This window comes from Idiotropiscis lumnitzeri, chromosome 1, assembly GCF_059441095.1.
Source record: "Idiotropiscis lumnitzeri isolate Australia: NSW breed Sydney's pygmy pipehorse chromosome 1, RoL_Ilum_1.0, whole genome shotgun sequence".
Lineage (NCBI taxonomy): Eukaryota > Metazoa > Chordata > Actinopteri > Syngnathiformes > Syngnathidae > Idiotropiscis > Idiotropiscis lumnitzeri.
In genome coordinates, this window is record NC_142391.1 from 3,186,371 (window position 1) to 3,198,040 (window position 11,670).

The following is an 11,670-nucleotide window of genomic DNA, read 5'->3' on the forward strand; positions in this document are numbered from 1 at the left end:
ATTGTTGCCAATGTGATCGGCGTGCATTACAAGCGTCAGCCTGTTCCCTCAACAACATTTTAATCAGCGCCATTAAGCCGCGCTCAGTTTTCATTACGCGTATCGGCGTCATCTTCATAAACATCGGTGCCGTCATTACAGCCCCCCGTTGAATGTTTTTGTTTTTGGGGGGTGAGAGATGATTACAATGCGGAGAGTGAGCCAAGCGAGAGAATAGAGCGTCGGTGTGAAAAGTTAACCTCGATATTCATCAAAGGGAATGTGCGAGGCGTCAGGGGAGGAAGGACACGCGGGAATACGAGCGAGGTTCTGAGATACTTGGCCCGACATGAGTTTGAAACATCACAAGTTCCTTTTTTTTTTTTTTCTTTTTTTTTTTAAATGTCCCGCCCCTGCACAACATTTCATCCATTATTCAAATCAGTCTTATTTATATAACGCGTCAAATCACAACAGCAAGTCAAGGCGGGGTTTTCGCTTGTACGCCAAAGCGACCGAACAGAATTTGACATGAGCAGACGCCAAAAAGTTCACTTCGGGATGCAAGGAGTGTGACGTCATAAGGGCGGGCACAAGAATCTGATTTAAGTCGCCAGTTGGACTTGGACTTGCTTGGCTAAAAAAATTATGATTGGCTTCACTTGACCTGGCGACATGCAATTTTTTTTTTTTCGCGGATTCCGAATCAGCCCTCGTTTTTTCTCTAGCATATCACATTTTTTAATATTAATAATAATTTAATATTAATTAATGGTTACGTTCAGCAACGTGGATTTTTTTTCTAAAAATGTCAACACTTGGTAAAATATATATTGCACAAGCTTTCATAGGTTAAACTTAAAAAAAAAATGACTGAAAAAAATTATTTTCTTTATTTTATTTATTTATTTATTTATTTTTTAAATCAGTTTCAAATTTCAAAAGCACATTTAGGGTCAACGTAAGTCATTTGTGATTAAAATTCGTAGCGTTATCTTATGTCGTGAAAAATGATCTTTCTGTGAGGTGTGTTTTGTCCTCATTAAAGCATCAGCACTGGCTCATGTCAACGAGCAAAGGTGTCAAACTGAGGCCTGCGGGCCAGATCCGGCCCGCTGCTTCGTTTCATGTGACCTGCAAAATCAAATCTTGCACGATTCTTAATAAAAGCTCCCAAAATTTCAATTTCTCACATTTAATAAATACAAAGCACATTTTACGATGACTTGGACAACTATTAACCTCGACTTTTGATTTTGAAAACGAGTTATCAATATTTGTCGTGTATATGCGCTAATATGATGAGAGAATGAAATATTTTTATGGTTTCATAATCATAACAACCCTCCGAGGGAAACTCGCCCGCAAAAATGAATTTGACACTTAATTTAGTATTTTAATATTTTCATTTCTTTTTTAATTTGTGACAGAAGCTACATCTAAAGATACAAAAATTTGGGTCATACTTTGCGTAGTCTGCTCTGTACGTCTCAACTGAGAGCACCGCACAAATTAAGATTCTGTCCCATCATCGACCTGGAAACAAAATCCTCCGAGGCAGAAAGAACAGAAACTTCCGGATATGCGGCCATGTTCATTTAGGATCAGGCGAGACTGTTAAAACGTCCATTTATTTCATTCTCGTTTTGGAAAATACTTCTTGCAATGCGGGGAACCCTCGTATTTACAAAATAAATTTTAAAAAAAATTGGATCCGGCTTGTTAAAAAAGTGTCAGTGGCATCTCCTCTGTCAGGTTATCATTTTGATGTCTGTAATTTTTTTATTTCAAAGTTTATCGCACATACGGCGGCATAACTCATCTTTGTCCACCCAAAAGGTCTTGGAAGCTAGATAGAACGTAGCATGTGGTCGTTCTCTATGCTTAGCGCTGAACAAAATGCTTCTCTTTGCTCTTATTTGTCCCGAAACAGCCGCACATCGCTTGGCGCAAAAAAAAAAAAAAATCAGTCACAGAGAAAGTGACCAACAATTTTTTGAAGCCTTTAAAACAGCCATGGGCAAACTACGGCCCAGGGGCTACATGCGGCCCGTTGAACGTTTTAATCCGGCCCGTCAAACTTGAAAAAAATTAAATGAATAAACCTTGTTAATGTTTTATTTTTGAAATACTGTGTTTTTTCAAAGACAGACACACATATATATATATATATATATATATATATATATATATATATATATATATATATATATATATATATATATATATATATATAATTCTTTTGTTCACTTTCATTAAAAATTAAATGTATTTTTTTTCTCAGAAGGTGAGGTTACCAAAACACACCATCCATCTGCAATTTTAGAACCCATTGTGGCCTGACAATCAAAAAGTTTGCCCACCCCAGATTTAAAATGTCAGAAATGCTTTCATTCTTTACATATTGACCAAATAAAATTACTGTTTGCTTCTGTCATTTATGGACAAAAAAAAATAATAATAATTTTGTTGTCGCGTCCCTAATAAAAGGCTCCGAAACGGGTCTAGCCAACACTGAAAATTCTAAAGTGTAAATTATCATACGCGCAATGAAACTCTTAATTTGCCAACAAGACTAGACAGAAGAAAAAAAATATATATATATATAATGAGCAGATGCTGATATTGCTTCTCATTTATGAGCTTTGACAATCTTCCATTTGAAGACAACAAAAGCAAGCCCAATTTTGGGGATTTGTTGGCCCAATTGTATTGTGCTCTCATATGATATGCACATGTAATAACTCCACTAAGAATGGGATGACTGCTGCTATGACTGATAATAGTTAAAAAAAAAAAAAAAAAAAGCCTCCAAGTGGTGTTTAGATTAAGCTCGGGATTAAACCAGAGGTGAGGATTAATACAGTGGCCGGAGGGGGGGGGGGGGACATAATTACACAAGCAGCCGAGCAGAAGGTTGCCTCGTGTACATATGGACACCTCGGAGAGCGATAAGACACAACATATGTTGATCCCGCCTCATTATCCTCATTAGCATAGAATAAAAATCCGTTTCATAGTAGCCCTGTTCCGGATCACACCGAGGTAGCGGGGCGTCGCTGCGACTGGCGTGGAGTCACACACACACACACACACACACACACATTTTGCCTGCCTCATCTGATGGATTACAATGCAAATGGCTCGCTCGCTCTCTTTTGTTTGACTCCCAACTGTTTGGGAAGAAGGAGAAAAAAAAGAAAGAAAAAAAAAAAAACATCCCGCCGGGGATCCATTTGGCTGCAGATGAGAAGCTGACGGCACATGCGCGTCATTGCCGCTTGGCCGCCGACGCCAAGCAGGAGTCAGGGAAATAAGATTTGCTTGCCAAATTGTTGATTACGCGTATGGAAATGAGCAGAATGTGGTTGATGATTTTTAAGCAACTGTTGTTTAAAAAAAAAAAAAAAAAAAAAAAAAAGAAATGTGTCGGTTGAGAATGTGCTCGTTCAAACAAGGTTATCGTCGGGAGGGCCGGGTTATCGATTCAAAAACCCCAAATGGATTCGATTCGAAACACGAGGGTCTGACTCGATTCGATTTTCGATGGATTTTCGATTCATTCAAGGATTTCACACCGTACCAATTTTACTCTCGCAAGACATTCTCTCTTACTCCAAAACGTGCATGCGTTCCAGGAACGACTAAATTACTTTTCCCAGCCAAGTAATCCGACTCAGCAATCTCGCATAATCTTACGGTGAGGACGTCACGTGTGTGTCACATTTCCTGAGAAATTGGGTCGAATCATACAAAACTGGAAAGTTGGGTCAAATTGACTCAAGCAGCAGGTTGGTCATTTCACCCCCCCCCCCTCCCTCCCAGAAGACGTGGCAAAAATCATCTAAAATAATTACATAAACAAAATAATTAAAAGCAAGTAACAGAACGATATTGTGTAGATTTCCTCCGGAGGCGCATTTGAAAAGAAATGTTTTTCATCTGGATTTGAGAGAGTCTACATGACCATTTTGCAGCATAACAGCTAAATGCTGCGTCACCATGTTTCGTCTGGAACATGATCTGAACAAGCTGACATGCTTCAGCTTGGTTTATATTCTCCGAACATCGTGGCGGGCCGTGCATTTCACGCGTAGGCCTTCGGTGAAGTCCTCGCAAGTGTATCTGCAATTGAATCCACACTTTTCCCTCATTTGGCCATTTCGGTTTCAAAAAAGCAAGAATATATTTTCGATTTTCGAACAGTCGCCAGTTACGACTTTCGTGTTGATTCCGTAGAAGCGCTGCCCCCTCACGAGTGAGTATCCAATCACAAAACGCGTTCATCATCTTCAAGGTGAGGCCAGCGAGAAGGCTCACGAGTGTGGGTTCAATGAATTACCCAAAAAGTGGAGTCAGTCCCTTTTTGACGCAACTTGAATCATTTTTTGACCGAACCGCTTTTAGAGCATGTAAAATTAAAAAAAAAATAAAATAATAAAATAAATTCTGGATACCACCAAACAATCATGCACTAATCAAACATAGATAAAAAAAAAATAATATTAATATAAATGTAATATAATATCAATGAAATAATATAAATAAATATAAATAAAAACAAGAACGATTCCTTTAGTGTTGTGCCAATGTCTTGCGCCGTCAACGTTCCCACTTTGACTTTCTCAAGTTGTCATTCCTCACTCTTCTACCTGGCCGTTGACGCACCCCTGCTGGGAGCGTCCGACCGGACGCTTTTAAGCGCAGTCATCTTCCCTTCATTTCCACCCGTTTGCGCTTCATTCGGCTCCCGCTGCAACTTGTGTCTCTCATATGCTCGCCGCTAATCCTCCGAGTCCAGCTCGCGTTTGTCTTGTGGTCTCGGGAGAGGCTGAGCCAGACACTTTCTTGTGTGTTATTATCCCACTGACGGACAAAAAGCTGAGGTCCCATCAGAGGTGCGGTCTTCAAACTGAGGAATGCGCCGGATGTAGCCCAGAAAATTAATTTGCAATCATTTATTTGTATTTTTTATTTTTTTAAAGTAATCTTGCATCATTTAAAAAAAAAAAAAAAGACAGGACCGGCGGGCCTGTAAAACAAACGGAACGTCACCGTCCGGTTATTAGCCTTATAATTATTATTCTTTTATTTATTTATATTTTACATGTTATTAAAATGTATTAACGCTCTTGGACACTTCAGCTGTCTGACAAGTGTCGTCGAACAGCACCGCTTCCTCCATGTGTGGGAGATGAAAGGCTGCAAGATTTTTTTTTTTTTTTTTACACATAAAAAGGCAGATTTTTGTCCCCGGAATTGAGGTTTTTTGGGAACAAAAGGTGTCTTAAATTTTATTTATTATATATATATATATATATATATATATATATATATGTATATATATATATATATATATATATATGTATATATATATATATATATATTTATTTATTTTTTTTTTTTTTAAATCTCACAGAGTTAAACTTTGACGTTAATACTGTAATATTGCAACTATTTAAAAGAATGACTTTCTTCTTAGAAAATTGTTTTTAACTTTTCACGTCAAGAAAATATGGCTTTGATCTCGTAATTTAACTATGAAATATGACCTAGTAAAAAAATATATATATATATATATTTTTTAAATGAATAAATAATATATATATATATATATATATATATATATATTATTTATTCATTTAAAAAAAAAAAAATCCTTTGGCATTAAGGCTTATACATGGTCGTGATGTTTAATTGCAGTTCGGATAAGTTATCTGACATTCTCATGAATTTACGACTTTACTGACAATATATGCCTTTGATCTTGTAAAAAAAAAAAATTATAATAAACAAAAAAAGACATTTGGGCAATTAATTTTTTATTTTTAAAAAAGCTTTTTTTGTGTCTCCTAAAATTTTTTTTTTTTAAAAAGTCATCGTAACATAACTTTTAGACTTGCACATGGTAGCTATATTTAATTAGCATTATGAGGGTGTCCTTGGGATTTGTCCTTGGGCGGCAAAAGTTTGAGGACCAACAAGTTGCCATCTTTAGTAAAGTACTAAAAAAACAAAACGGAGAAGGAACGCCAATGGCTGCGAGGCGGTCTCGAAGATTCATCCATCCTTCGACTGACTTTGTTTTTCCTCTTTACTTCATCACGTAAACTCATTAGGTGGCACTGCGGCATCTTTCACCAGCCGGCATCAATAATCCCAGTTTGGGGGGGCGGGGCGGACGGGGAGAGGTGTTAAAGGGGACGCGTTTAAATAAACATTTCACATCGCATTACAGGCAGCTGCCAACATACTAAACAGACGCTTCCATTCTTGCGGGCACATCTGATGATGACGCCGTTTCTCAGTCTGTGCGCTCGCCTCTCGAGGGAGGTGCTACAATCTGAGGAGGGTGATGAGAGGTGGCAGGGGGGGAAAAAAAAAAAAGAAAGCCTCCAGTCGGACTTTTAACTGCTGCCTAAAACAAAACAAAAAAAAACAACAACAAAAAAAAAAAGAAAGGTAAGTGACCTTCATGAAAGTTCATTCGATTCAGTTCTGGTAATTCTCGGTTTGCGAGTGAGTTCCGTTCCGAGGGCGGGGGCGTAACATGATTATGGAAGTCGGTTACGAAAAAAAAAAAATCATGATTACTTTTGGTGCTAATTGAAATATCGATTGTTCAAACGATCATTTCATTTTGGGTACAACACGTGAATATGCTTTAACGTTAAAAAAATATTAAAACAATCAAATTCTTTCAAACACTAAATTGGAAAATATTTTTTTTGCATGTGCGCGTGTGTTGCAATTTAAAAAATATTCGGCTAATTCAGGCCCTCTTGGGGACAATTTATCAGATTGTTCGACTTCCGCGCGTGTCACAACGCATCTCCAAAATTGAGGAAACAATTTCTTTTTTTCTCAATCGGTTCAAACGTTATACGTGTACCCAAATCAATTCATTTCACAACACTTCAGCATCGCATTGTGACAGAGAACGATTTTACCGATTTCCACGTACTTCCTTGATACCAGTTACAAATTCCCTTGGTTTCGCTTCGTTTCATAGAAAGAGCGCAAAAAAAAAAGATGTATTTTTTCCATAAACTGCTAAGCGCTCAAACAAAAGGGTGGGTGGGGGGGGGGGGGATTTGAGGCCATTTTTTTTTTCAAGGCCTTGCCTCTGATGAACACCTGATACTTTCTGCAGTTGAGTAAACAACGACAATTGAGCGCACGCGCAACTCAAGAAGATCGATTGCGTCCCGCAGAACGCCGGGCGCGCTTCCTCAAAAACGGTCGAGATCAAGTGGGAGCGGGGAACAAAGACGGACGGCGGCGGGGGGGGGGGCCTTTTTGAAGGAGAAAGCGTGGGATTAGACGAGATGCTGCTTCAGGACCAATGAGCTGGCCGCATGAATGTGTGTGTGTGTGCGTGTGTGTGTTTGAAAGTAGCCATTTTTGTGAGCACATTAGCTCCTGAGGCTGAACAAAGCCGGATAACCTGTAAGCTTTTTTTTTTTTTTCTTAAATGGGCCATAGTGTGTGTGCGTTTATGGTACTCAAGTAGTGTAACTGGGGGTGTGCGTGTGTGTGTGTGTACCAGTAAGAAAATGGAACCTGAATGGACAGCGCGTGGAGTTGTGTTTGTGTGGATGTGTGACCTACATCTTGCAGCCTCGAGTGTGTGTTTCATCCCACAGCCTTCTCGCTTCTATACGGCTCAGCTGTGGTGTTGCGCTACATTTTCATGATGATGATGAGGAGGTATATCAAGACCGCCCCGCCGCCCCTCCAACCTGCGTGCAATGTATGACATCACACATGGACAGAATTGCGTGAATGACCCAAAGAGTGTTTTGCGTTTGGAATCGGATAATCGGAGCAGATTTTGAAACGGATTGGAGAACGATTCGACAAGGGGCACATGTGAAAACACTTTGCCATATTCATTGAAACTAGCAAAGAATATTTCTGAAAAATGTCAGTTTCAACAGACGCTATGAGAATTTTTTTGGACAATTTTGGATCAAAATAAAAAAATAAAAAAAATAATTACAATGATTTTCAATGGAGGAAAAAAAAATGTGTCCGTTTTTAAGCAGCTTTGCCATTACAAAATTAACTAAACCTATTTTTTTTTTTTTTAATAAATTGTATTTAAATAATATGTCACAGAAAGTATATAATTTTGTCGCAGGCTACAAAAGAAAGCCCCCCTTTAAAAATACATGTTCCCAATTTGAAGTATTTCACAGGCTTGAAAGCAACAAGACCTCAATTTCTCAGTCCGCAGAACGCAAAAACTGCACAGCATCGTCAACGAGAACATAAGAGTGACATGCAGTATGCTGAGATGCCGAAGAAAAAAAACCCATCCATATAGTGGCTTTAGTGTGTATAAATAGCCTTGTGTGGCTAATGCACGGGGACCGATGTCCTCAATGAACACGGAGCGGGTCCAAACAAGGGGGAAGCGAGTTCACCAGCGTCACAGTCCTGATTCATTGCAATGCATTTTTGATATCAAACCCCCCGCCCTTCCTTTCTCTCTCCCACCTTACACACACACACACCAGCCCACCCCCCCCAAACGCCATTCCCTGCCGGAATAACATCGCCCCCGGCAACCGTGCATATAGCTTAAACATAGCCGCTGATGTTTGTGGTATGTGCACGTGCACTCATGTGCGAGGAAGGAAAAAAAAAAAAAAAGAGAGCGAGAGAGTGAAAGTGCAAAAAGAGGAAAAGAAGGAGAGAGGGAGACAGAGAGCAAGAAAGGAAGAAAGAAAATGTCCCCCCCCCCCTCGCCTGTTAAATATTTGAGATGGCTTCAGTGGAGAAGTGGCAAGCGCAACCGATGTTGCGATGTTGTCAGCGTGTTTTTTGTTGTTTTTTTTTTTATTGGGGGAAAACGCCGACCACTTAGGTAGATGACGTAACGCTAAAACGACACTGTGGTGGGCTAGTGATAAATTAGCCGAAGCGAATAGGAAAGTAGTAATTAATGTCAAAGAACTAAGTTGAGGTTAAGGGTGTTCCGATCAGGGTTTTATGATCAGCCATGAGTGAGATCGGCCAATTCCGATCGCGATCACGTTTTTTTTTTTGTTTTTTTTAACAATTTTATAAAAAATCTGCCCTAATTTGTATCAAAAACTTCCCAACAACTCATGAAACTCAAGCAAACAGCACACCGTCAATGAGAATCGCACCAGACACGTCACAGGGCTCAATGGCAACTGCCCCATTGGCCGGTGAAAAATAAGCCACGCCCATTAGCCTGTTCCAAAGACAACTGGAGGTGTGATGCATGATTACGTCATTGCAAGCAAGTAAAGTGGCCCTAAAGGGTCAAAAAGGTGTTATAAATATATAGTAACTATTATTTTTTTTTTTTTTAATAACCGCAAGATAATAAGCCAAGAGTCGATGTTTTAATTCTGTCTAGTTGACGACAACTACTTGGGACAGAGAGAACAAAACAACCTTGCGCAATGAGCCACATGCTGCTTCACCTAAATATGTACAATATATCCATCAGGTGCACTAAAAAAAATTATGGAAAATTCCCAAGTTCGATGAATAAAAAATACATTTTTTTATGGTGAAACATTTGTTGGTTCATGCAAATGATTTTAATTGTAATTGCAAAATTCCAGTCTCAATCTACAAGTCTTTTTGGTCTTTTCAATAGTTTCTTAAATTGAAAATTTTGGGGAATTGTATTATTTTATTTTTATGTGCATACAGGTACTTCCTGTACTACGAAGATTGTTTGCGGACAGAGCAAGATCATGCGCAGAACAAAAATCAATGCCCCCTTCAAACGGGGAACTTGAGCTAGATGATCCAATGTGCGGGTTGGAAAAGGGGTAACCCAGGGGTTTTATTCGGGTATTTTGAAAACCCAAATAAGAGAATATTCCATTTTTGTGAGCATTTACAAGGCCTTTAAAAACCCAAATACTGCCAACAATCAGTCCTTCTTTTGAATTAAATACATTTAACATCACATTTTAAAAAATCCTTATGTAAGACGAAGGAAATTTTGTCTACAATTAAAGTTCGTTTTGGAAACGTGAAATGTAGTTTCAGTTGGTTTATTTCTTTTAAAAGGGGTTTTGTATTTATTTATTTTTTCAATTTCATTAGTTTTCATGAACTAAAACCACCTTGCATGCCACGGACCGAAAAGATAATGAGCCGTGGTCCGCATAGCAGCCCCCATGCTGCACTTTGGACACCACTAAACTTCAAATGCGTGTCAGGACTCCTGAGCTTCATCCTCACCGGCACAGATTTTTCAAAGTTATTTTTTATGATTGTAAAATTCTGCAAAAATGTCCCAAAATAGAACATGTTTTAACATATGCACGCTAAAAACAACAACAACAACAACAACATTGGCCTCCCATGAAGTGTGCAATGTGCATCCGAAATTCTACTCATCCTAATTAGCGGTAATTAAACCCGCGCATGCGCACACGGCGCCATCGCCTCACTCACTTGGGGTTGGAGCTGTTCCAGTAGACGGAGTGCCTGTCAAAAATGATCTTCTCCTCGGCCCACACGCACATCCACGAGAACGCGGTCAGGATCAGCACCTCCATCGCTCCGCACTTGACTGCCATCGTGAAGCTTGTGGAGGCTTTTTTTTTTTTCTGTTTGTTATTTTTTAGTTTTCTCTCTCTCTCTCTGTAGTCTTGGCTGCTCCTCGGAATCTCAGCGACGAGTCGTCAAGTCATCCTGGAAAGTTGAGACGGTCTCGCTGAAAAAAAAAGTGGAAGGAGGAGCAGGAGAAGAAGTGCGCGGCACTCTGGGGGGTACTCACACTGTCGGGGTGGCTGAGGGGGGGCTTCGTCTGCGGAACTTTTCTCCCAGCATCACGCGTACAGCGAGGTGAAGAGTGGTGGGGTTTTTTTGTTTGTTTGTTTGTTTGTTTGTTTTGGAATCAAGCTCCAGCACAACCGCAAAGACGGCATTCAGGTGCACGCAGAAAAAAGCAAGCTGCGGTACATCCAGCGAATGTGCGTCCCAAGTCCAAGCATCCTGCCCACGCACGTACAATCCACCACGTCCAAATAGGCTCCTCGCACCACGCAGCCTTTCACTTCTCCCTCTCCGCGTGTGTGTGTGAGACACTCGCAGTCGCCCTCCACCACAACATCCACGCCCACCCCCCTCCCACTTCCCTGTTCTCCTTACCGCGTGCTCCTATTTGTCGGCGACGGAAGACGGCGGGAGGCCTTCGTCACGCCCCCTCACGGCCGACTGGCGACACTGCACGCATGGACACTTCATTAGGTACAGCTGCGCTTCACCTGTTTAATGAGCGCTCCGCAAAAAATGTTTTGCAAGTGCGGCTGATTGGAAAGGATAAGGATGGGGGCGTGGTTAGCATAGAACAGGAAATAGACGTTACTGGGACATTGGAAAGGGTGTGACATTAAGAAGGAGCGAAGTGCATTTGGGGACACACGCACGTACAAGCACGCACATAAAACGTATTTCAATACACCCTTATCTCAAATCGTCCTTCCTCATTAAAGTAGACAGAAACGCCATTAACCCATTCCAACATCCAAAACATTTTTTTTTTTTACCGTAGATTGTTGTACCTGAGAAATGCCCAAAGTCCAGAGCATCCAATTACTAGCGTGTTTCAAGTTCGCAAAGCTACCTGGCAGTCGATTGGTGTACTCGATTTTATGAATGCGAAATGCTACAATTAGGTTGAAATGTTTT

The 11,670-nt window shown here is 40.1% G+C and overlaps 1 protein-coding gene across 1 annotated transcript in view; it reads right to left on the minus strand.

Annotated features, from left to right (window-relative positions):
* efna2a (ephrin-A2a) overlaps positions 1 to 11,099 on the minus strand; it is a 67,300-nt gene extending 56,201 nt beyond the window's left edge. The window contains exons 1-2 of the mRNA XM_088312312.1: positions 10,757 to 11,099; positions 10,432 to 10,671 (exon numbers count right to left, since the gene is read on the minus strand). Of these exons, the coding sequence (XP_088168438.1) occupies positions 10,432 to 10,556 (125 nt within the window). The 5' untranslated portion in view covers positions 10,557 to 10,671; positions 10,757 to 11,099. The remainder of the gene's footprint in view (positions 1 to 10,431; positions 10,672 to 10,756) is intronic.
* Positions 11,100 to 11,670: the final 571 nt, after the last annotated feature.